Source organism: Coregonus clupeaformis, unplaced genomic scaffold (assembly GCF_020615455.1).
Source record: "Coregonus clupeaformis isolate EN_2021a unplaced genomic scaffold, ASM2061545v1 scaf1043, whole genome shotgun sequence".
Taxonomy (NCBI): domain Eukaryota; kingdom Metazoa; phylum Chordata; class Actinopteri; order Salmoniformes; family Salmonidae; genus Coregonus; species Coregonus clupeaformis.
This window is the reverse complement of record NW_025534497.1, coordinates 127,597-155,516: the sequence shown is the minus strand read 5'-3', so window position 1 is coordinate 155,516 and position 27,920 is coordinate 127,597. Positions and strand designations below refer to the sequence as shown.

The 27,920-nt window shown below is 47.6% G+C and overlaps 1 protein-coding gene across 1 annotated transcript in view; it reads left to right on the top strand.

Annotated features, from left to right (window-relative positions):
* Positions 1 to 2,027: 2,027 nt before the first annotated feature.
* The window catches only part of lnp1 (leukemia NUP98 fusion partner 1), a 48,737-nt gene continuing 22,844 nt past the window's right edge, over positions 2,028 to 27,920 (top strand). Inside the window, exons 1-2 of the mRNA XM_041869903.1 lie at positions 2,028 to 2,784; positions 12,989 to 13,234. Coding sequence (XP_041725837.1) covers positions 2,596 to 2,784; positions 12,989 to 13,234 — 435 coding nt within the window. The 5' untranslated portion in view covers positions 2,028 to 2,595. The remainder of the gene's footprint in view (positions 2,785 to 12,988; positions 13,235 to 27,920) is intronic.

Sequence of the window (27,920 nt, the reverse complement as noted above, 5' to 3'; positions counted from 1 at the left end):
CTGGTGCAACCAATTACCTTCAGAAGTCACATAATTAGTTAAATAAAGTCCACCTGTGTGCAATCTAAGTGTCACATGATCTCAGTATATATAAACCTGTTCTGAAAGACCCCAGAGTCTGCAACACCACTAAGCAAGGGGCACCACCAAGCAAGTGGCACCATGAAGACCAAGGAGCTCTCCAAACATTTACATTTTAGTCATTTAGCAGACGCTCTTATCCAGAGCGACTTGCAGGAGCAATTAGGGTTAATTGCCTTGCTCAAGGGCACTTCGGCAGATTTTTCACCTAGTCGGCTCGGGGATTAGAACCAGCGACCTTTCGGGTACTGGCACAACGCTCTTAACCACTAAGCTACCTGCCGCCCAAACAGGTCAGGGCCAAAGTTGTGGAGAAGTACAGATCAGGGTTGTGTTATAAAAATATCAGAAACCTTAAACATCCCACGGAGCAACATTAAATCCATTATTAAAAAATGGAAAGAATATGGCACCACAACAAACCTGCAAAGAGAGGGCAGCTCTCCAAAACTCACAGACCAGGCAAGGAGGGCATTAATCAGAAAGGCAACAAAGAGACCAAAGATAACCCTGAAGGAGCTGCAAAGATCCACAGCGGAGATTGGAGTATCTGTCCATAGGACCACTTTAAGCCGTACACTCCACAGAGCTGGGCTTTACGGAAGAGTGGCCAGAAAAAAGCCATTGCTTAAAGAAAATAATAAGCAAACACGTTTGGTGTTCGCCAAAAGGCATGTGGGAGACTCCCCAAACATATGGAAGAAGGTTCTCTGGTCAGATGAGACAAAAATTGAGCTTTTTGGCCATCAAGGAAAACGTTATGTCTGGGTACTGTTTTTGGGATATGTCTCATTAAACCAGGTCTGGAAGGGCCCTCTCCTACGGAGGACTTTACCTATTGGGTACTGTTTTTGGGACATGTCTCATTAAACCAGGCATGGAAGGGCCCTCTCCTACAGAGGAATTGACCTCATGTGTACACTGGTTGCCCTGTCCCGAGAGATATAATGGCGCTGGTTGCTCTGTCCCGAGAGATATCATGGTGCTGGTTAATCTGACCCGAGAGATATCATGGCGCTGGCTGCTCTGTCCCGAGCAAAATAATGGCGCTGGCTGCTCTGTCCCGAGATATATCATGGCGCTGGCTGCTCTGTCCCGAGATATATTATGGCGCTGGCTGCTCTGTCCCGAGATATATCATGGCGCTGGCTGCTCTGTCCCGAGAGATATTCATGTCGCTGGCTGCTCTGTCCCGAGACATATTTCATGGTGCATTCCTGCTCTGTCCCGAGCAAAATAATGTGGCTGGCTGCTCTGTCCCGAGCGAAATAATGGCGCTGGTTGCTCTGTCCCGAGATATATCATGGCGCTGGTTGCTCTGTCCCGACAGATATCATGGCGTTGGTTGCTCTGTCCAGACAGATATCATGGCGTTGGTTGCTCTGTCCCGAGAGAGCCCCCTCCCTGTATCTATCCAGACTTACTTACTGCAGCCTGGTAGAAAGGATGATCTGATAGGGCCAGGGTAGGCCCCCTCCTCTCCTACAGAGGACTTTATTATATATAATATTATCAGAGAACCGGGGTTATGCAAGTATTGAGTCAGTGCCCTAGCAGCCTGGTACTGCAGCCTGGTACTGCAGCCTGGTAGAAAGGATGATCTGATAGGGCCAGGGTAGGCCCTAGCAAAAGTCCCCCTTCTGCCCTTCTACTGTCACTCCCACACTGACCTGTATTCCACCGCCCCAGGCCACCAGCACAACAACAGCACAGGGGAGACAGAGTAGCCTGCGCTCCATAACTATTGACAGGTTTGGTTTGATGAGCCCAGCCAGTGGAAAGTATGGGAAATGTGGAGTTTCTGGGCTGCCCACCCCTCAGGGCCTGGGTCTGTGATGGAAAGATTAAAAGCAGCACTACCCAACCCCCCCTCCTCCCTCCCTCTCACTCTCCCACAGCGATGCTAAACAGAGATAATAATACAGAGGATTCACTGGTTTCACGGGGTGAAGCTGTGTGGTTTATTTTTGTCTTAGCTGAGAATACCGAACTACACTGACGAAGGTTAGAGGACTGCAGGGATGGAAGTTGAGTAACTTTACCTCTGGTTTCTGGGACAGTGTGTTGGGAGGTCTGAGGTCTCATCAGTGTAGTGGTCAATAGACTGGCAGTTTGGGAGCACATCACACGGCCCAGAGCAGTCTGAACGGAGAGACAGCCCAGCCCAGATCAGTAGACTTTCAGCTTGGAAACACAAAGAACACAGCAGAGAGCAGCCTGAACCAGGAGCCTGACACGGCCCAGAGCCCAGAGCCCGGCACCGTCCGACCAGACCAGGAGCCTGACACGGCCCAGAGCCCAGATCCCAGCACCGTCCGACCAGACCAGGAGCCTGACACGGCCCAGAGCCCAGAGCCCAGATCCCAGCACCGTCCGACCAGACCAGGAGCCTGACACGGCCCAGAGCCCAGAGCCCAGAGCCCAGCACCGTCCGACCAGACCAGGAGCAACTAAGAGAAGGATACCTCTCTCTCTTTTCTTATTTTGCTCCCCACCCACTCGCTGCCTGCCACCATGGCTCTGAGGCTGCTCCCGGCCTTCTCCAATGAAGACGAGGATGATGATGGGAACTTCACCAACTGGATGAGCAGCTACTGGGGCCACGGTGCTGGAGAGGGAGGCAACAGGACTACAGAGAGGAAACGCAGCTTCAAGAGACCAGCACGGTCGCAGACTGAACGCCGAGCCTCGCTCCCCTGTATGGTAAGGACCTGGGTGGACACTATGTGGAGGGTTGGAGATGTGTGGAGGGTCGGCACTGTTTGGCTGCCTGTGGAGGGAGGGCTGGAGGTGACTAGCTGGCTGTAGGTTGGAACTGTGTGGAGGGCTGGGGGTGACTAGCTGGCTGTAGGTTGGAACTGTGTGGAGGGCTGAGGGACTGTGTGGAGGGCTGGGGGTGACTAAGAGAGAGGGACTGTGTGGAGGGCTGGGGGTGACTAAGAGAGAGGGACTGTGTGGAGGGCTGGATAAAAGCCCCTGCTATGGACGATGACTGAAAAATCATGAACAATAGAGGATGTGCAGTTTACAGTGGGGGAAAAAAGTATTTAGTCAGCCACCAATTGTGCAAGTTCTCCCACTTAAAAAGATGAGAGAGGCCTGTAATTTTCATCATAGGTACACGTCAACTATGACAGACAAAATTAGAAAGAAAAATCAGAAAATCACATTGTAGGATTTTTAATGAATTTATTTGCAAATTATGGTGGAAAATAAGTATTTGGTCAATAACAAAAGTTTCTCAATACTTTGTTATATACCCTTTGTTGGCAATGACACAGGTCAAACGTTTTCTGTAAGTCTTCACAAGGTTTTCACACACTGTTGCTGGTATTTTGGCCCATTCCTCCATGCAGATCTCCTCTAGAGCAGTGATGTTTTGGGGCTGTCGCTGGGCAACACGGACTTTCAACTCCCTCCAAAGATTTTCTATGGGGTTGAGATCTGGAGACTGGCTAGGCCATTCCAGGACCTTGAAATGCTTCTTACGAAGCCACTCCTTCGTTGCCCAGGTGGTGTGTTTGGGATCATTGTCATGCTGAAAGACCCAGCCACGTTTCATCTTCAATGCCCTTGCTGATGGAAGGAGGTTTTCACTCAAAATCTCACGATACATGGCCCCATTCATTCTTTCCTTTACACGGACCAGTCGTCCTGGTCCCTTTGCAGAAAAACAGCCCCAAAGCATGATGTTTCCACCCCCATGCTTCACAGTAGGTATGGTGTTCTTTGGATGCAACTCAGCATTCTTTGTCCTCCAAACACGACAAGTTGAGTTTTTACCAAAACGTTCTATTTTGGTTTCATCTGACCATATGACATTCTCCCAATCCTCTTCTGGATCATCCAAATGCACTCTAGCAAACTTCAGACGGGCCTGGACATGTACTGGCTTAAGCAGGGGGACACGTCTGGCACTGCAGGATTTGAGTCCCTGGCGGCGTAGTGTGTTACTGATGGTAGGCTTTGTTACTTTGGTCCCAGCTCTCTGCAGGTCATTCACTAGGTCCCCCCGTGTGGTTCTGGGATTTTTGCTCACCGTTCTTGTGATCATTTTGACCCCACGGGGGTGAGATCTTGCGTGGAGCCCCAGATCGAGGGAGATTATCAGTGGTCTTGTATGTCTTCCATTTCCTAATAATTGCTCCCACAGTTGATTTCTTCAAACCAAGCTGCTTACCTATTGCAGATTCAGTCTTCCCAGCCTGGTGCAGGTCTACAATTTTGTTTCTGGTGTCCTTTGACAGCTCTTTGGTCTTGGCCATAGTGGAGTTTGGAGTGTGACTGTTTGAGGTTGTGGACAGGTGTCTTTTATACTGATAACAAGTTCAAACAGGTGCCATTAATACAGGTAATGAGTGGAGGACAGAGGAGCCTCTTAAAGAAGAAGTTACAGGTCTGTGAGAGCCAGAAATCTTGCTTGTTTGTAGGTGACCAAATATTTATTTTCCACCATAATTTGCAAATAAATTCATTAAAAATCCTACAATGTGATTTTCAGGAATTTTTTTCTCAATTTGTCTGTCATAGTTGACGTGTACCTATGATGAAAATTACAGGCCTCTCTCATCTCTTTAAGTGGGAGAACTTGCACAATTGGTGGCTGACTAAATACTTTTTTTCCCCCACTGTATCTTTATAATACACTGTCAGAGCTGGCGTAGGGGTGGTGTGGAAATCAGATGCAGGATGCAGAAGTAGTCCAAAATGATTTAATAGAGTCCACAGAATGAACGGCTATAAACAGAGCCGGAGGCACAAGGAAAATAACGCACTAAGCGTAAATAACCAACACGCACAAATGTGCGGAACTCTCACTAGAGAAAATGAGCACAAACTAGACAATGAATCACCTGCTGACAACGAACAACTACACACAACCACAAGACAGAAACAACAAGAACTTAAAGGACACATAATCAAGACAAAATGAGAAACAGGTGTACAAAACAGACCAAACCAAACGAACACAGAAACAACGAACGGTGGCAGCTAGTACTCCGGGGACGACGACCGCCGAAGCCTGCCCGAACAAGGAGAAGGAGCAGCCTCGGCAGAAACCGTGACATACACCATAACCCCAGGCTTAGGGGAAGTACTGTACCTACCACATGTTGAATATGTGTCAGTTTGTGCTCCACAAAATGGTTACTGGAATAATGTTGTACGTGTCCTAAGATCTATGCAGTGTGTAAAGTGAAGGGGGAAATTAGATCACGTGACAAACAGAATGACTGACATCAGAATGCTGCTACAGGGTGTTAGAGGTGATGGACGTTTATCAGAGTGCTCTGCTTCAACTCTACATCACACAAACACCCACCCACGGTATCACCCATGCACGGCACACATATGTAACAGATGTGTTGTGTTGTTTATTAAAGAAAGCCAGCCATTGGTCCCAGTTGATTTGTAGTTTATTCTGACAAAGAATATGAGATAGCACATTAGATGTGCAAGGCTCTATGATGTTGATGGCTGTCGATAGTATGAATCTGTAACAACAACTCTGTATAATTAGCAGGGGCTAATTACCTCTAGAGCATGCTAGCTAACTCACCTTTACAGCAATAACATACATTACATCTAGAGCATGCTAGCTAACTCACTTATACAGCAATAACATACATTACATCTAGAGCATGCTAGCTAACTCACTTATACAGCAATAACATACATTACATCTAGAGCATGCTAGCTAACTCACCTTTACAGCAATAACATACATTACATCTAGAGCATGCTGGCTAATTCACTTATACAGCAATAACATACATACAAAAGCACATAACAGGAAGCCCCCAATATCTAACAGATACCACACACACACACACACACGCGCACGCGCACACGCACACGCGCACGCACGCGCACGCACACACGCACACACACACACACACACACACACACACACACACACACACACACACACACACACACACACATACACACACACACACACACACACACACACACACACACACACACACACACACACACACACACACACACACACACACACACACACACACACACACACACATACACACACACACACACACACACACACATATATACACCCTATGCTAACGTTACTACCTACAGTACCAATCAAAAGTTTGAACAAACCTACCCAGTCCAGGTTTTTCTTTGTTTTTACTATTTTCTGTAGAATAATAGTGAAGACATCAAAACAATGGAACCATGTAGTAACCAAAAAAGTGTTAAACAAATAAAAATATGTTTTAGATTAAAAAAAATTCAAAGTAGCCACCCTTTGCCTTGATGACAGCTTTACACACTCTTGGCATTCTCTCAACCAGCTTCACCTGGAATGCTTTTCCAACAGTCTTGAAGGAGTTCCCACATGTGCTGAGCACTTGTTGGCTGCTTTTCCTTCACTCTGCGGTCCAACTCATCCCAAACCATCTCAATTGGGTTGAGGTCAGGTAATTGTGGAGGCCAGGTCATCTGATGCAGCACTCCATCACTCTCCTTCTTGGTCAAATAGCCCTTACACAGCCTGGAGGTGTGTTGGGTCATTGTCCTGTTGAAAAACAAATGATAGTCCCACTAAGCCCAAACCAGATGGGATGGCGTATTGCTGCAGAATGCTGTGGTAGCCACGCCCACACCATAACACCTCCTCCTCCATGCTTTACGGTGGGAAATACACATGCGGAGATCATCCGTTCATCCACACCACGTTTCACAAAGACAGAAGGATTGAACCAAAAATCTCAAATTTGGACTCCAGACCAAAGGACACATTTCCACTGGTCTAATGTCCATTGCTCGTGTTTCTTGGGCCAAGCAAGTCTCTTCTTCTTATTGGTGGCCTTTAATAGTGGTTTCTTTGCAGCAATTCGACCATGAAGGCCTGACACAGTCTCCTCTGAACAGTTGATATTGAGATGTGTCTGTTACTTGAACTCTGTGAAGCATTTATTTGGGCTGCAATTTCTGAGGCTGGTAACTCTAATGAACTTATCCTCTGCAGCAGAGGTAACTCTGGGTCTTCCATTCCTGTGGCGGTCCTCATGAGAGCCAGTTTCATCATAGCGCTTGATGGTTTTTGCGACTGCACTTGAAGAAACTTTCAAAGTTCTTGAAATGTTCCATATTGACCGACCTTCATGTCTTAAAAGTAATGATGGACTGTCGTTTCTCTTTGCTTATTTGAGCTGTTCTTACCATAATATAGACTTGGTATTTTACCAAATAGGGCTATGTTCTGTATACCCCCCTACAAGCATTGTAATTTTGAATTCCATAAAGTGAGTGTGGAAGAGGTGAAAAAAGTATTGTTGTCTATCAACAATGACAAGACACCAGGGTCTGACAACTTGGATGGAAAATTACTGAGGATGATACCGGTCGATATTGTATATAATAGCCACTACTATTTACCATATCTTCAATCTAAGCCTACTAGAAAGTGTGAGCCCCCAGGCTTGGAGGGAAGCAAAAGTAATTCCACTACCTAAGAATAGTAAAGCCCCCTTTACTGGCTCAAATAGCCGACCAATCAGCCTGTTACCAACCCTTAGTAAACTATTGGAAAAAATTGTGTTTGACCAGATACAATGCTATCTTACAGTAAACAAATTGACAACAAACATTCAGCATTCTTATAGAGAAGGACATTCAACAAGCACAGCACTTACACAAATGACTGATGATTGGCTGAGAGAAATTTATGATAAAAAGATTGTGGGGGCTGTTTTGTTAGACTTCAGTGCGGCTTTTGACATTATCGATCATAGTCTGCTGCTGGAAAAACATATTTGTTAAGGCTTTATTCCACCTGCTATATTGTGGATACACAGTTACCCGTCTAACAGAACACAGATGGTGTTCTTTGACTCAAAGCCAGTGTGTTTATGTATGCGGATGACTCAACACTATACACGTCAGCTACCACAGCGACTGAAATGACACCAACACTTAACAAAGAGCTGCAGTTAGTTTCAGAATGGGTGGCAAGGAATAAGTTAGTCCTGAATATTTCCAAAACTAAAAGCATTGTATTTGGGTCAAATCATTCACTAAACCCTAAACCTTAACTACATCTTGTAATAAATAATGTGGAAATTGAGCAAGTTGAGGAGACTAAACTGCTTGGAGTAACCCTGGATTGTAGACTGTCATGGTCAAAACATATTGATACAACAGTAGCTAATTTCTACCTAATTTCTACCAGCATGTTAAATGTGCAACCAGAGGGAAAAAAACTCTAGACCGCCTTTACTCCACACACAGAGACGCATACAAAGCTCTCCCTCGCCCTCCATTTGACAAATCTGACCATAACTCTATCCTCCTGATTCCTGCTTATAAGCAAAAACTAAAGCAGGAAGCACCAGTAACTCGGTTAATAAAAAAGTGGTCAGATGATGCAGATGCTAAGCTACAGGACTGTTTTGCCAGCACAGACTGGAATATGTTCCGGGATTCTTCAGATAGCATTGAGGAGTACACCACATCAGTCACTGGCTTCATCAATAAGTGCATCGATGACGTCGTCCCCACAGTGACCGTACGTACATACCCCAACCAGAAGCCATGAATTACAGGAAACATCCGCACTGAGCTAAACGGTAGAGCTGCCGATTTCAAGGAGCGGGACTCTAACCCGGACGCTTATAAGAAATCCCGCTATGCCCTCCGACGAACCATCAAACAGGCAAAGAGTCAATACAGGACTAAGATTGAATCATACTACACCGGCTCTGACGCTCGTCGGATGTGGCAGGGCTTGAAAACTATTACAGACTACAAAGGGAAGCATAGCCGTGAGCTGCCCAGTGACAGAGAGAGAGAAGGAGAGGGGTACTGCATCAAGAGAGAAAGACTCACAGACAGACAGAGAGAAGGATGCCATGATTGTGGGTTTGAATCCCATGTGGGACCAGTATGAAAAACTACGAAAAATGTATGCAATCACTACTGTAAGTCGCTCTGGATAAGAGTGTCTGATAAATGACAGAAAATGTAAAATGTAACACTTCTGGCAATAAAGCACGTTTGCCATCAGAGATTTGTGGACAAAGTCAAAGCAGCTATGATGATAATGACCCTAAACCTCCTGTTGACCAAATTACTCTCTTATATGGATCAACATCTAACACATGGTTTTATTGATATTGTATTGATATTGATATTGTATTGATATTTATATTGTAAAGTATTGATATTGATATTGTATTGATATTTATATTGTAAAGTATTGATATTGATATTGATATTGTGGTCAGTTACTCACACCAATTGTCAATACCCTGAGGTAATCAACTGGTCAGTTCCCTTTCAGTTGGTCACTCGGTATAACATACTGTTGGGAATCAACGACCAATCCTATTCACCTGAAGCAAACTGAAAGCACTGCCAACGGGCCAATGGATGCCGAACCCGCCCTCGAAAGCCACACCTTCCTGGCTATAATATCGGCTCACATCCATTTCCTAAATTCTTCGATCTTCAGCTCGCCTAAAGGAAGAACGTGTCAAGCAGCGAACTACTTTTTGCTCTGCTTGTCTTGCCAGTGGTAAGAGTAAGTTCAGAAAGGCTAACCAGTTGAGTTTGAACCTCCGACCCGAAGGTGCTGTCCTGTTGCCAGGGGTGGAAACACGCTCAGCAGGCCTTGGTTTGGACCAGCTCGTGTGACCATTGTCTCCGGCTGTGTTCAACTTCCATTGGGAGTCAGGCTGACATTGTGAGGAACATTGGTGGTCGGAGTTGATAGGGGTGTCATCCCAGCCGAGTTTTTCTGGCAGTGTTCAGAGTCCGGATTCCGGGCCTTTGATTGGCTCTGGAGGGCTTTCATCAGTCTGGAGCAGCCTATCACGCCCTGACTCAGGGGACGCTTAAATGTTGAGTCAGGGTGTGTATATTCTTTGTTGTGTGTTTTCTATGTTTGTCGATCTATTATGTGTAGATCTATGTTGGCCGGTGTGGTTCCCAATCAGAGGCAGCTGTCGCTCGTTGTCTCTGATTGGGGACCATACTTAGGCAGCCTATTGGCACTAGTGGGTTGTGGGATCTTGTTCCGTGTGAGGTTTGTTGTGTGTTACCTTAGGACGTCACGTATCGTTGGTTTATTGTTTTGTCGTTGTGTTTATCAGTTAATAAACATGTACGTATATCACGCTGCGCCTTGGTCCGTCCCGACATTCAACCAACGTGACACAGCCTGAAGCCCCGGCTTTGGATTCGGTGAATACCGTTTTCATGACGCTAACAAGGGGGCTAATCCTAGCACTGTGCTTCTGAATTAACTGCGCCGGTTCTCGTGATTCCTGAGAGCGACAGACGGATGTATTTGGATGAGCCTGTTTCGCCAACAAGGTTGTTTGGCTCAGGGGCCCAAACATTTACTGTGGCAACCATGCTCCCAAGTGGCTCGGTCAATGTGGGCAAGTTACTGGTTGCAGAGGTCCCCGAACCCGGTTACTGGTTGCCGAGGTCCCCGAACCCGGTTACTGGTTGCCGAGGTCCCCGAACCCGGTTACTGGTTGCCGAGGTCCCCGAACCCGGTTACTGGTTGCCGAGGTCCCCGAACCCGGTTACTGGTTGGCCGGGTATCAGAACGCACAGTTCCTTCCTCCCCTTCAGACACACAGTGGTGGTCCCAGTCCTCAGGGTGGCGCTCTGCCCCTTCAGGACATAATGTAGGAATACTGGCAGCAAGCTCCGTCCAGTGGTGGGCATGATCAGTTTTCATGGCGTCATTACGTCAGTGGTCCCCAAGGTCCTAGCGCCTGTCTTGAGAGATTTCCTCTCTCCTTCAAAAGCAGGTTGTTCAGGTGGTCCCTGTGTCAGAAGTACAGAGCAGTTGGTTCAGCCGGTACTTCTTAGTTCCCAAGAGCGATGGAATGTTGCATCCCATCCTCAAGTTTGCAATTTCAAAATGCTCACATGTCGCCAGCTATTGCAGTCGGTGTGTCCCAGCGATTGGTTCACATCCATAGATCTGAAGGATACATATTTTCACGTCCTATACTTCCTCCCCATCTCCCTATTGCCCACTCCTTTTCTATGGTGATGGAGGCAACATTGGCACCGGTGCGGTGCCTGGTGATCAGAGTATTGGCCTATCTGGACGATTGGCTGGTCATAGCGGAGTCCAGGGAACATGTGGAGTGCCACACTGCCACGCAGGAGGGTCTGTTGTTGATTTTGGTGTATCCCTATTGGCACAGACAACCCTGGTTCACGGAGATCATCTGCCCGTTGGGCGGGGACCATTGGGGGGTTCCATGTGGTCGGGATATATTGTCCCAGGCGCATCCACTGAAGATATGGGATCTGTGGGTTTGATGGCTTTCAAGCTATTCCCTTTTTCACCTCCTCTGTTTGCTTCCAGTGGCCTGTGTCTGGTGCGCGCTTTACGATGTATATGGATAGGACCAACGATATCCACGCATGAATATGGATAGGACCAACGATATCCACGCATGTATATGGATAGGACCAACGATATCCACGCATGTATATGGATAGGACCAACGATATCCACGTTTGTGACCAGCTTTTTGTCTGTTTCACTAATCCAGCTCGGGGTAGGGGTAAGCAGCATCTTTCTCATTGGATTGTGGAGGCTATCTCCCTGGCATATGACAGCAAAGGACAAGGGTTGCCTAGCGGTGTGCGTGTTCACTCCACTAGGGGTGTGGCGGCTTATTGGGCATTATTCAGGGAAATGACGATTGGTGATATCTGGGCTGCAGCGAGTTGGGTTCCCCACATGCCTTGGTGAGGTTTTATCGCTTGGATGTAACTGCTCCCAGTGTGGCTCATAGTGTTCTTATGGCTGGATCTGGGAGTGGGTGTTGGGGAGTGGGTGTTGGGGAGTGGGTGTTGCGCATTTATCCGGGTTGCCACAGTTCCCTGTGGGTTTGAGCCTTGGGCTGCCGTGGTTTATTGATGAAGCGCATTATCAAGTCACAGCAGGTGCCCGGTTGTTTTGGACTTGCGGTTCCTTGTGTGAGTTCTGGCATCCCAGACTCCTTTGGTTTCTGAGCCTTTTTGGAACGGATAGGGTCAATGGACTTCGGCCGCCACGGTCGATGTTAGGAAGCGTTTTGTCTGGGTTACCACAGTTTCCCTGTGGGGTTAAGCCTTTGGCTGCCTTAATGTGCGGCAGCACTCAGAGTGCGCATTTATCAGGGTTACCACAGTTTCCCTGTGGGTTTGCGCCTCGGGCTGCCGTGGTTCATAGCTCTGGTCGATGCTATGCAGTGCACGTGTGCGCTTTACCAAGTCACCTCAGGTGTTTTGTTGTTTTGGACATGCAGTTCCTTGTACGAGTTCTGACATTTCATGCTCGCAAGGTAAGTATTGTTCTTGGAACCGTGGGGTCTATGGCTTGGGCAGTCAGTGTGCATAGACAAGTTGCAGCACGTTCTGTTTACCTGTATTGTAGCCAGGAAGGCGGGGCTTCTGAAGGCGGGCTCAGCATCCATTGGCCTGTTGGGCATGATTTTAGTTTTCTTCAGGTGAATAGGGTTGGTCGTTGCCATAGTTATAATGCGTTCCCTCCTTCAGGGAACAGTAGATATATTCCTAACTGTACCTTACTCACACATGTTGTCAACACCCTGAGGTAATCAACTGGTTGATGGGAAATCAATATTAATGAACATGAATCCATTGTGAAATGCAATGGGAGGTCTTTTTAATGGGAGGTCTTTTTTTAGACAGTGGTCTAGATTAACAGTATTAAAGAACGAAGAGTCGATGTCAATATTGACACGTGTTCTATATTCACCATGGGTATAAACTGACTGTGTACAAGAACTAACCCTAACCCTATCCCTGTGCACAATGACTGACCCAGGAAGCAAAGTGACTTGAACCAACTCTCTGACATAAGCAGCAAACCCTAAACCTTCTCTGCTCTCCTCAGTCCCAACTAAACGTCATGCAGCTGAGTCATCTCCATGCAGCAGGTGCCGACGGCATGGCGCCTACGCCCGTCCACATGAAATCCCTGGAGAAGAAAGGGTCAGAGGTAAGGAACCACCCCCGAGCTCGCCGTGTGTCCTCCGACGAAAACAACAGGGTCAAATCAGCCATCCCAGAGACCCGCATCACCACCATCCCAGAGCTGGCAGAATCCTTCAATAGGAGAATGAGGCTCCACAACAAGAAGGTAATGTCCATGTAGAGAGCCAGTAGAGGGATATATAGGGCTGAATATATATGGACAGGTGGCAAATGGCCAGTGTTAACCATCAATGACTGGCATCTGATCCATCAATGACAGGCGTCTGTTCCATCAATGATTGGGCAATGTTCCATCAATGCCTGGGCACTGTTCCATCAATGACAGGGCACTGTTCCATCAATGACAGGGCAATGTTCCATCAATGACTGGCGTCTGATCCATCAATGACAGGCGTCTGATCCATCAATGACAGGGCACTGATCCATCAATGACAGGGCAATGTTCCATCAATGACTGGCGTCTGATCCATCAATGACAGGCGTCTGATCCATCAATGACAGGGCACTGATCCATCAATGACAGGGCAATGTTCCATCAATGACTGGGCACTGATCCATCAATGACAGGGCACTGTTCCATCAATGACAGGGCACTGTTCCATCAATGACTGGCGTCTGATCCATCAATGACAGGCGTCTGATCCATCAATGACAGGCGTCTGATCCATCAATGACTGGGCAATGTTCCATCAATGACAGGGCACTGTTCCATCAATGACAGGGCACTGTTCCATCAATGACTGGCGTCTGATCCATCAATGATTGGGCGTCTGATCCATCAATGACAGGGCACTGTTCCATCAATGACTGGCGTCTGATCCATCAATGATTGGGCAATGTTCCATCAATGACAGGGCACTGTTCCATCAATGTCTGGCGTCTGATCCATCAATGATTGGGCAATGTTCCATCAATGACAAGGCAATGTTCCATCAATGACATGGCACTGTTCCATCAATGACTGGGCACTGATCCATCAATGACTGGGCACTGTTCCATCAATGACAGGGCACTGTTCCATCAATGACAGGGCAATGTTCCATCAATGACAGGGCACTGTTCCATCAATGACTGGGCACTGATCCATCAATGACTGGGCACTGTTCCATCAATGACAGGGCACTGTTCCATCAATGACAGGGCACTGTTCCATCAATGACTGGGCACTGATCCATCAATGACTGGGCACTGTTCCATCAATGACAGGGCACTGTTCCATCAATGACTGGCGTCTGATCCATCAATGATTGGGCGTCTGATCCATCAATGACAGGGCACTGTTCCATCAATGACAGGGCACTGATCCATCAATGACAGGGCACTGTTCCATCAATGACTGGGCACTGTTCCATCAATGACAGGGCACTGTTCCATCAATGACAGGGCAATGTTCCATCAATGACAGGCGTCTGATCCATCAATGACAGGGCACTGATCCATCAATGACAGGGCACTGATCCATCAATGATTGGGCGTCTGATCCATCAATGACAGGGCACTGTTCCATCAATGTCTGGCATCTGATCCATCAATGACAGGGCAATGTTCCATCAATGACAGGGCACTGATCCATCAATGACAGGGCACTGATCCATCAATGACAGGGCACTGATCCATCAATGACAGGGCACTGTTCCATCAATGACTGGGCACTGTTCCATCAATGATTGGGCATCTGATCCATCAATGACAGGGCACTGTTCCATCAATGACAGGCGTCTGATCCATCAATGACAGGGCACTGTTCCATCAATGACAGGGCACTGTTCCATCAATGACAGGGCACTGTTCCATCAATGACTGGCGTCTGATCCATCAATGACAGGGCAATGTTCCATCAATGACTGGCGTCTGATCCATCAATGACAGGGCACTGTTCCATCAATGACAGGGCACTGATCCATCAATGACAGGGCACTGTTCCATCAATGACAGGGCACTGATCCATCAATGACTGGCGTCTGATCCATCAATGACTGGGCAATGTTCCATCAATGACAGGGCACTGATCCATCAATGACAGGACAATGTTCCATCAATGACTGGCGTCTGATCCATCAATGACAGGGCAATGTTCCATCAATGTCTGGCGTCTGATCCATCAATGATTGGGAGTCTGATCCATCAATGACAGGGCACTGATCCATCAATGTCTGGCGTCTGATCCATCAATGACAGGGCACTGTTCCATCAATGACAGGGCACTGTTCCATCAATGACAGGGCACTGTTCCATCAATGACAGGGCAATGTTCCATCAATGACAGGGCACTGATCCATCAATGACAGGGCACTGTTCCATCAATGACTGGCGTCTGATCCATCAATGACAGGGCACTGTTCCATCAATGACAGGGCACTGATCCATCAATGACAGGGCAATGTTCCATCAATGACTGGGCAATGTTCCATCAATGACAGGGCAATGTTCCATCAATGACAGGGCACTGTTCCATCAATGACTGGCGTCTGATCCATCAATGACAGGGCAATGTTCCATCAATGACAGGGCACTGTTCCATCAATGACAGGGCACTGATCCATCAATGATTGGGCGTCTGATCCATCAATGACAGGGCACTTTTCCATCAATGTCTGGCATCTGATCCATCAATGACAGGGCAATGTTCCATCAATGACAGGACACTGTTCCATCAATGACAGGGCAATGTTCCATCAATGACAGGGCAATGTTCCATCAATGACTGGCATCTGATCCATCAATGACAGGGCAATGTTCCATCAATGACTGGCGTCTGATCCATCAATGACAGGGCAATGTTCCATCAATGACTGGCGTCTGATCCATCAATGACAGGGCACTGTTCCATCAATGACTGGGCACTGTTCCATCAATGACAGGGCACTGATCCATCAATGACAGGGCACTGTTCCATCAATGACAGGGCACTGATCCATCAATGACAGGGCACTGTTCCATCAATGACAGGGCACTGATCCATCAATGATTGGGCGTCTGATCCATCAATGACAGGGCACTGTTCCATCAATGTCTGGCATCTGATCCATCAATGACAGGGCAATGTTCCATCAATGACAGGACACTGTTCCATCAATGACAGGGCAATGTTCCATCATTGACAGGGCACTGATCCATCAATGACAGGGCAATGTTCCATCAATGACTGGCGTCTGATCCATCAATGACAGGGCAATGTTCCATCAATGACTGGCGTCTGATCCATCAATGACAGGGCAATGTTCCATCAATGACTGGCGTCTGATCCATCAATGACAGGGCAATGTTCCATCAATGACTGGGCAATGTTCCATCAATGACTGGCGTCTGATCCATCAATGACTGGGCAATGTTCCATCAATGACAGGGCACTGATCCATCAATGACAGGGCAATGTTCCATCAATGACTGGCGTCTGATCCATCAATGACTGGGCAATGTTCCATCAATGACAGGGCACTGATCCATCAATGACAGGACAATGTTCCATCAATGACTGGCGTCTGATCCATCAATGACAGGGCAATGTTCCATCAATGACAGGACAATGTTCCATCAATGACTGGCGTCTGATCCATCAATGACAGGGCAATGTTCCATCAATGACAGGACAATGTTCCATCAATGACTGGCGTCTGATCCATCAATGACAGGGCAATGTTCCATCAATGACAGGACAATGTTCCATCAATGACTGGCGTCTGATCCATCAATGACAGGGCACTGATCCATCAATGACAGGGCACTGTTCCATCAATGACTGGCATCTGATCCATCAATGACTGGGCAATGTTCCATCAATGACAGGGCACTGATCCATCAATGACAGGACAATGTTCCATCAATGACTGGCGTCTGATCCATCAATGACTGGGCAATGTTCCATCAATGACAGGGCACTGATCCATCAATGACAGGACAATGTTCCATCAATGACTGGCGTCTGATCCATCAATGACAGAGCACTGATCCATCAATGACAGGGCAATGTTCCATCAATGACTGGCGTCTGATCCATCAATGACTGGGCAATGTTCCATCAATGACAGGGCACTGATCCATCAATGACAGGACAATGTTCCATCAATGACTGGCGTCTGATCCATCAATGACAGGGCACTGTTCCATCAATGACAGGGCACTGATCCATCAATGATTGGGCGTCTGATCCATCAATGACAGGGCACTGTTCCATCAATGTCTGGCGTCTGATCCATCAATGATTGGGCAATGTTCCATCAATGACAGGGCAATGTTCCATCAATGACAGGGCACTGTTCCATCAATGACTGGGCACTGTTCCATCAATGACTGGGCACTGTTCCATCAATGACAGGGCACTGATCCATCAATGATTGGGCGTCTGATCCATCAATGACAGGGCACTGTTCCATCAATGTCTGGCGTCTGATCCATCAATGATTGGGCAATGTTCCATCAATGACAGGACACTGTTCCATCAATGACAGGGCACTGTTCCATCAATGACAGGGCACTGTTCCATCAATGACTGGGCACTGTTCCATCAATGACAAGGCACTGTTCCATCAATGACTGGCGTCTGATCCATCAATGACAGGGCAATGTTCCATCAATGACTAGCGTCTGATCCATCAATGACTGGGCAATGTTCCATCAATGACAGGACACTGTTCCATCAATGACTGGGCACTATTCCATCAATGACTGGCGTCTGATCCATCAATGACAGGGCAATGTTCCATCAATGACAGGCGTCTGATCCATCAATGACTGGGCAATGTTCCATCAATGACAGGACACTGTTCCATCAATGACTGGCGCACTGATCCATCAATGATTGGGCGTCTGATCCATCAATGACAGGGCACTGTTCCATCAATGACTGGCGTCTGATCCATCAATGATTGGGCAATGTTCCATCAATGACAGGGCACTGTTCCATCAATGTCTGGCGTCTGATCCATCAATGACTGGGCAATGTTCCATCAATGACAGGGCAATGTTCCATCAATGACAGGGCACTGTTCCATCAATGACTGGGCACTGATCCATCAATGACTGGGCACTGTTCCATCAATGACAGGGCACTGTTCCATCAATGACAGGGCAATGTTCCATCAATGACAGGGCACTGTTCCATCAATGACTGGGCACTGTTCCATCAATGACTGGGCACTGTTCCATCAATGACAGGGCACTGTTCCATCAATGACAGGGCACTGTTCCATCAATGACTGGGCACTGTTCCATCAATGACTGGGCACTGTTCCATCAATGACAGGGCACTGTTCCATCAATGACAGGGCACTGTTCCATCAATGACTGGGCACTGATCCATCAATGACAGGGCACTGTTCCATCAATGACAGGGCACTGTTCCATCAATGACAGGGCACTGTTCCATCAATGACTGGGCACTGATCCATCAATGACTGGGCACTGTTCCATCAATGACAGGGCACTGTTCCATCAATGACTGGCGTCTGATCCATCAATGATTGGGCGCTGATCCATCAATGACAGGGCACTGTTCCATCAATGACAGGGCACTGTTCCATCAATGACTGGGCACTATTCCATCAATGACTGGCGTCTGATCCATCAATGACAGGGCAATGTTCCATCAATGACAGGCGTCTGATCCATCAATGACAGGGCACTGTTCCATCAATGACAGGGCAATGTTCCATCAATGACTGGCGTCTGATCCATCAATGACAGGCGTCTGATCCATCAATGACTGGACAATGTTCCATCAATGACTGGGCAATGTTCCATCAATGACAGGGCTCTGATCCATCAATGACAGGGCACTGTTCAATCAATGATTGGGCACTGTTCAATCAATGACTGGGCACTGTTCCATCAATGATTGGGAAATGTTCCATCAATGACAGGGCACTGTTCCATCAATGACAGGGCACTGTTCCATCAATGACAGGGCACTGTTCCATCAATGACTGGCGTCTGATCCATCAATGACAGGCGTCTGATCCATCAATGACAGGGCAATGTTCCATCAATGACAGGACAATGTTCCATCAATGACAGGGCACTGTTCCATCAATGACAGGGCACTGTTCCATCAATGACAGGGCACTGTTCCATCAATGACTGGCGTCTGATCCATCAATGACAGGGCACTGTTCCATCAATGACTGGGCAATGTTCCATCAATGACTGGCGTCTGATCCATCAATGACTGGGCACTGTTCCATCAATGACTGGGCAATGTTCCATCAATGACTGGCGTCTGATCCATCAATGACAGGGCAATGTTCCATCAATGACGTGGCAATGTTCCATCAATGACTGGGAACTGTTCCATCAATGACAGGGCACTATTCCATCAATGACTGGGCACTGTTCCATCAATGACAGGGCACTGTTCCATCAATGTCTGGCGTCTGATCCATCAATGACTGGGCAATGTTCCATCAATGACAGGGCACTGTTCCATCAATGACAGGGCAATGTTCCATCAATGACAGGGCAATGTTCCATCAATGACAGGGCACTGATCCATCAATGACAGGGCAATGTTCCATCAATGACTGGGCAATGTTCCATCAATGACTGGGCAATGTTCCATCAATGACAGGGCACTGATCCATCAATGACAGGACAATGTTCCATCAATGACTGGCGCCTGATCCATCAATGACTGGGCGTCTGATCCATCAATGACAGGGCACTGTTCCATCAATGACTGGCGTCTGATCCATCAATGACATGGGCAATGTTCCATCAATGACAGGGCACTGTTCCATCAATGACAGGGCACTGTTCCATCAATGACTGGCGTCTGATCCATCAATGATTGGGCGTCTGATCCATCAATGACAGGGCACTGTTCCATCAATGACTGGCGTCTGATCCATCAATGACTGGGCAATGTTCCATCAATGACAGGGCACTGTTCCATCAATGTCTGGCGTCTGATCCATCAATGACTGGGCAATGTTCCATCAATGACAGGGCAATGATCCATCAATGACAGGGCACTGTTCCATCAATGACTGGGCACTGATCCATCAATGACTGGGCACTGTTCCATCAATGACAGGGCACTGTTCCATCAATGACAGGGCAATGTTCCATCAATGACAGGGCACTGTTCCATCAATGACTGGGCACTGTTCCATCAATGACTGGGCACTGTTCCATCAATGACAGGGCACTGTTCCATCAATGACAGGGCACTGTTCCATCAATGACTGGGCACTGATCCATCAATGACTGGGCACTGTTCCATCAATGACAGGGCACTGTTCCATCAATGACAGGCGTCTGATCCATCAATGATTGGGCGTCTGATCCATCAATGACAGGGCACTGTTCCATCAATGACAGGGCACTGATCCATCAATGACAGGGCACTGTTCCATCAATGACAGGCACTGATCCATCAATGACAGGGCAATGTTCCATCAATGACAGGGCACTGATCCATCAATGACAGGGCACTGATCCATCAATGACAGGGCACTGATCCATCAATGACAGGGCACTGTTCCATCAATGACTGGGCACTGTTCCATCAATGACTGGGCATCTGATCCATCAATGACAGGGCAATGTTCCATCAATGACAGGCGTCTGATCCATCAATGACAGGGCAATGTTCCATCAATGACAGGGCACTGTTCCATCAATGACAGGGCAATGTTCCATCAATGACTGGCGTCTGATCCATCAATGACAGGGCAATGTTCCATCAATGACTGGCGTCTGATCCATCAATGACAGGGCAATGTTCCATCAATGACTGGCGTCTGATCCATCAATGACAGGGCAATGTTCCATCAATGACAGGGCACTGATCCATCAATGACTGGCGTCTGATCCATCAATGACTGGGCAATGTTCCATCAATGACAGGGCACTGTTCCATCAATGACAGGACAATGTTCCATCAATGACTGGCGTCTGATCCATCAATGACAGGGCAATGTTCCATCAATGTCTGGCGCCTGATCCATCAATGATTGGGAGTCTGATCCATCAATGACAGGGCACTGATCCATCAATGTCTGGCGTCTGATCCATCAATGACAGGGCACTGTTCCATCAATGACAGGGCACTGTTCCATCAATGACAGGGCAATGTTCCATCAATGACAGGGCACTGATCCATCAATGACAGGGCAATGTTCCATCAATGACTGGCGTCTGATCCATCAATGACAGGGCACTGTTCCATCAATGACAGGGCACTGATCCATCAATGACAGGGCAATGTTCCATCAATGACTGGGCAATGTTCCATCAATGACAGGGCACTGATCCATCAATGACAGGGCACTGTTCCATCAATGACTGGCGTCTGATCCATCAATGACAGGGCAATGTTCCATCAATGACAGGGCACTGTTCCATCAATGACAGGGCACTGATCCATCAATGATTGGGCGTCTGATCCATCAATGACAGGGCACTGTTCCATCAATGTCTGGCATCTGATCCATCAATGACAGGGCAATGTTCCATCAATGACAGGACACTGTTCCATCAATGACAGGGCAATGTTCCATCAATGACAGGGCAATGTTCCATCAATGACTGGCATCTGATCCATCAATGACAGGGCAATGTTCCATCAATGACTGGCGTCTGATCCATCAATGACAGGGCAATGTTCCATCAATGACTGGCGTCTGATCCATCAATGACAGGGCACTGTTCCATCAATGACTGGGCACTGTTCCATCAATGACAGGGCACTGATCCATCAATGACAGGGCACTGTTCCATCAATGACAGGGCACTGTTCCATCAATGACTGGGCACTGTTCCATCAATGACAGGGCACTGATCCATCAATGATTGGGCGTCTGATCCATCAATGACAGGGCACTGTTCCATCAATGTCTGGCATCTGATCCATCAATGACAGGGCAATGTTCCATCAATGACAGGACACTGTTCCATCAATGACAGGGCAATGTTCCATCATTGACAGGGCACTGATCCATCAATGACAGGGCAATGTTCCATCAATGACTGGCGTCTGATCCATCAATGACAGGGCAATGTTCCATCAATGACTGGCGTCTGATCCATCAATGACAGGGCAATGTTCCATCAATGACTGGCGTCTGATCCATCAATGACAGGGCAATGTTCCATCAATGACTGGGCAATGTTCCATCAATGACTGGCGTCTGATCCATCAATGACTGGGCAATGTTCCATCAATGACAGGGCACTGATCCATCAATGACAGGGCAATGTTCCATCAATGACTGGCGTCTGATCCATCAATGACTGGGCAATGTTCCATCAATGACAGGGCACTGATCCATCAATGACAGGACAATGTTCCATCAATGACTGGCGTCTGATCCATCAATGACAGGGCAATGTTCCATCAATGACAGGACAATGTTCCATCAATGACTGGCGTCTGATCCATCAATGACAGGGCAATGTTCCATCAATGACAGGACAATGTTCCATCAATGACTGGCGTCTGATCCATCAATGACAGGGCAATGTTCCATCAATGACAGGACAATGTTCCATCAATGACTGGCGTCTGATCCATCAATGACAGGGCACTGATCCATCAATGACAGGGCACTGTTCCATCAATGACTGGCATCTGATCCATCAATGACTGGGCAATGTTCCATCAATGACAGGGCACTGATCCATCAATGACAGGGCAATGTTCCATCAATGACTGGCGTCTGATCCATCAATGACTGGGCAATGTTCCATCAATGACAGGGCACTGATCCATCAATGACAGGACAATGTTCCATCAATGACTGGCGTCTGATCCATCAATGACAGAGCACTGATCCATCAATGACAGGGCAATGTTCCATCAATGACTGGCGTCTGATCCATCAATGACTGGGCAATGTTCCATCAATGACAGGGCACTGATCCATCAATGACAGGACAATGTTCCATCAATGACTGGCGTCTGATCCATCAATGACAGGGCACTGTTCCATCAATGACAGGGCACTGATCCATCAATGATTGGGCGTCTGTTCCATCAATGACAGGGCACTGTTCCATCAATGACAGGGCAATGTTCCATCAATGACAGGGCACTGATCCATCAATGACAGGGCACTGTTCCATCAATGACTGGCGCCTGATCCATCAATGACAGGGCACTGTTCCATCAATGACAGGGCACTGATCCATCAATGACAGGGCAATGTTCCATCAATGACTGGGCAATGTTCCATCAATGACAGGGCACTGATCCATCAATGACAGGGCACTGTTCCATCAATGACTGGCGTCTGATCCATCAATGACAGGGCAATGTTCCATCAATGACAGGGCACTGTTCCATCAATGACAGGGCACTGATCCATCAATGATTGGGCGTCTGATCCATCAATGACAGGGCACTGTTCCATCAATGTCTGGCATCTGATCCATCAATGACAGGGCAATGTTCCATCAATGACAGGACACTGTTCCATCAATGACAGGGCAATGTTCCATCAATGACAGGGCAATGTTCCATCAATGACTGGCATCTGATCCATCAATGACAGGGCAATGTTCCATCAATGACTGGCGTCTGATCCATCAATGACAGGGCAATGTTCCATCAATGACTGGCGTCTGATCCATCAATGACAGGGCACTGTTCCATCAATGACTGGGCACTGTTCCATCAATGACAGGGCACTGATCCATCAATGACAGGGCACTGTTCCATCAATGACAGGGCACTGTTCCATCAATGACTGGGCACTGTTCCATCAATGACAGGGCACTGATCCATCAATGACTGGGCGTCTGATCCATCAATGACAGGGCACTGTTCCATCAATGTCTGGCATCTGATCCATCAATGACAGGGCAATGTTCCATCAATGACAGGACACTGTTCCATCAATGACAGGGCAATGTTCCATCATTGACAGGGCACTGATCCATCAATGACAGGGCAATGTTCCATCAATGACTGGCGTCTGATCCATCAATGACAGGGCAATGTTCCATCAATGACTGGCGTCTGATCCATCAATGACAGGGCAATGTTCCATCAATGACTGGCGTCTGATCCATCAATGACAGGGCAATGTTCCATCAATGACTGGGCAATGTTCCATCAATGACTGGCGTCTGATCCATCAATGACTGGGCAATGTTCCATCAATGACAGGGCACTGATCCATCAATGACAGGGCAATGTTCCATCAATGACTGGCGTCTGATCCATCAATGACTGGGCAATGTTCCATCAATGACAGGGCACTGTTCCATCAATGACAGGACAATGTTCCATCAATGACTGGCGTCTGATCCATCAATGACAGGGCAATGTTCCATCAATGACAGGACAATGTTCCATCAATGACTGGCGTCTGATCCATCAATGACAGGGCAATGTTCCATCAATGACAGGACAATGTTCCATCAATGACTGGCGCACTGATCCATCAATGACAGGGCAATGTTCCATCAATGACAGGCAATGTTCCATCAATGACTGGCGCACTGATCCATCAATGACAGGGCACTGATCCATCAATGACAGGGCACTGTTCCATCAATGACTGGCATCTGATCCATCAATGACTGGGCAATGTTCCATCAATGACAGGGCACTGATCCATCAATGACAGGACAATGTTCCATCAATGACTGGCGTCTGATCCATCAATGACTGGGCAATGTTCCATCAATGACAGGGCACTGATCCATCAATGACAGGACAATGTTCCATCAATGACTGGCGTCTGATCCATCAATGACAGAGCACTGATCCATCAATGACAGGGCAATGTTCCATCAATGACTGGCGTCTGATCCATCAATGACTGGGCAATGTTCCATCAATGACAGGGCACTGATCCATCAATGACAGGACAATGTTCCATCAATGACTGGCGTCTGATCCATCAATGACAGGACAATGTTCCATCAATGACTGGCGTCTGATCCATCAATGACAGGGCAATGTTCCATCAATGTCTGGCGTCTGATCCATCAATGATTGGGAGTCTGATCCATCAATGACAGGGCACTGATCCATCAATGTCTGGCGTCTGATCCATCAATGACAGGGCACTGTTCCATCAATGACAGGGCACTGTTCCATCAATGACAGGGCACTGTTCCATCAATGACAGGGCAATGTTCCATCAATGACAGGGCACTGATCCATCAATGACAGGGCACTGTTCCATCAATGACTGGCGTCTGATCCATCAATGACAGGGCACTGTTCCATCAATGACAGGGCACTGATCCATCAATGACAGGGCAATGTTCCATCAATGACTGGGCAATGTTCCATCAATGACAGGGCACTGATCCATCAATGACAGGGCACTGTTCCATCAATGACTGGCGTCTGATCCATCAATGACAGGGCAATGTTCCATCAATGACAGGGCACTGTTCCATCAATGACAGGGCACTGATCCATCAATGATTGGGCGTCTGATCCATCAATGACAGGGCACTGTTCCATCAATGTCTGGCATCTGATCCATCAATGACAGGGCAATGTTCCATCAATGACAGGACACTGTTCCATCAATGACAGGGCAATGTTCCATCAATGACAGGGCAATGTTCCATCAATGACTGGCATCTGATCCATCAATGACAGGGCAATGTTCCATCAATGACTGGCGTCTGATCCATCAATGACAGGGCAATGTTCCATCAATGACTGGCGTCTGATCCATCAATGACAGGGCACTGTTCCATCAATGACTGGGCACTGTTCCATCAATGACAGGGCACTGATCCATCAATGACAGGGCACTGTTCCATCAATGATAGGGCGTCTGATCCATCAATGACAGGGCACTGTTCCATCAATGTCTGGCATCTGATCCATCAATGACAGGGCAATGTTCCATCAATGACAGGACACTGTTCCATCAATGACAGGGCAATGTTCCATCATTGACAGGGCACTGATCCATCAATGACAGGGCAATGTTCCATCAATGACTGGCGTCTGATCCATCAATGACAGGGCAATGTTCCATCAATGACTGGCGTCTGATCCATCAATGACAGGGCAATGTTCCATCAATGACTGGCGTCTGATCCATCAATGACAGGGCAATGTTCCATCAATGACTGGGCAATGTTCCATCAATGACTGGCGTCTGATCCATCAATGACTGGGCAATGTTCCATCAATGACAGGGCACTGATCCATCAATGACAGGGCAATGTTCCATCAATGACTGGCGTCTGATCCATCAATGACAGGGCACTGATCCATCAATGACAGGGCACTGTTCCATCAATGACTGGCATCTGATCCATCAATGACTGGGCAATGTTCCATCAATGACAGGGCACTGATCCATCAATGACAGGACAATGTTCCATCAATGACTGGCGTCTGATCCATCAATGACTGGGCAATGTTCCATCAATGACAGGGCACTGATCCATCAATGACAGGACAATGTTCCATCAATGACTGGCGTCTGATCCATCAATGACAGGGCACTGATCCATCAATGACAGGGCAATGTTCCATCAATGACTGGCGTCTGATCCATCAATGACTGGGCAATGTTCCATCAATGACAGGGCACTGATCCATCAATGACAGGACAATGTTCCATCAATGACTGGCGTCTGATCCATCAATGACAGGGCACTGTTCCATCAATGACAGGGCACTGATCCATCAATGACTGGGCATCTGATCCATCAATGACAGGGCACTGTTCCATCAATGTCTGGCGCCTGATCCATCAATGACTGGGCAATGTTCCATCAATGACAGGGCAATGTTCCATCAATGACAGGGCACTGTTCCATCAATGACTGGGCACTGTTCCATCAATGACAGGGCACTGTTCCATCAATGACAGGGCACTGTTCCATCAATGACTGGCGTCTGATCCATCAATGACTGGGCAATGTTCCATCAATGACAGGACACTGTTCCATCAATGACAGGGCACTGTTCCATCAATGACAGGGCACTGTTCCATCAATGACTGGGCACTGTTCCATCAATGACAGGGCACTGTTCCATCAATGACTGGCGTCTGATCCATCAATGACAGGGCAATGTTCCATCAATGACTAGCGCTGATCCATCAATGACAGGGCAATGTTCCATCAATGACAGGCACTGTTCCATCAATGACTGGGCACTGTTCCATCAATGACTGGCGCACTGATCCATCAATGACAGGGCACTGTTCCATCAATGACAGGCGCCTGATCCATCAATGACAGGGCAATGTTCCATCAATGACTGGGCACTGTTCCATCAATGACTGGGCACTATTCCATCAATGACTGGCGTCTGATCCATCAATGACAGGGCAATGTTCCATCAATGACTGGCGTCTGATCCATCAATGACAGGGCAATGTTCCATCAATGACAGGGCACTGTTCCATCAATGACTGGGCACTATTCCATCAATGACTGGCGTCTGATCCATCAATGACAGGGCAATGTTCCATCAATGACAGGCGTCTGATCCATCAATGACAGGGCACTGTTCCATCAATGACAGGGCAATGTTCCATCAATGACTGGCGTCTGATCCATCAATGACAGGCGTCTGATCCATCAATGACAGGCGTCTGATCCATCAATGACTGGACAATGTTCCATCAATGACTGGGCAATGTTCCATCAATGACAGGGCTCTGATCCATCAATGACAGGGCACTGTTCCATCAATGACAGGGCACTGTTCCATCAATGACAGGGCACTGTTCCATCAATGACTGGGCACTGTTCCATCAATGACAGGGCACTGTTCCATCAATGACAGGGCACTGTTCCATCAATGACAGGGCACTGTTCCATCAATGACTGGCGTCTGATCCATCAATGACAGGCGTCTGATCCATCAATGACAGGGCAATGTTCCATCAATGACAGGACAA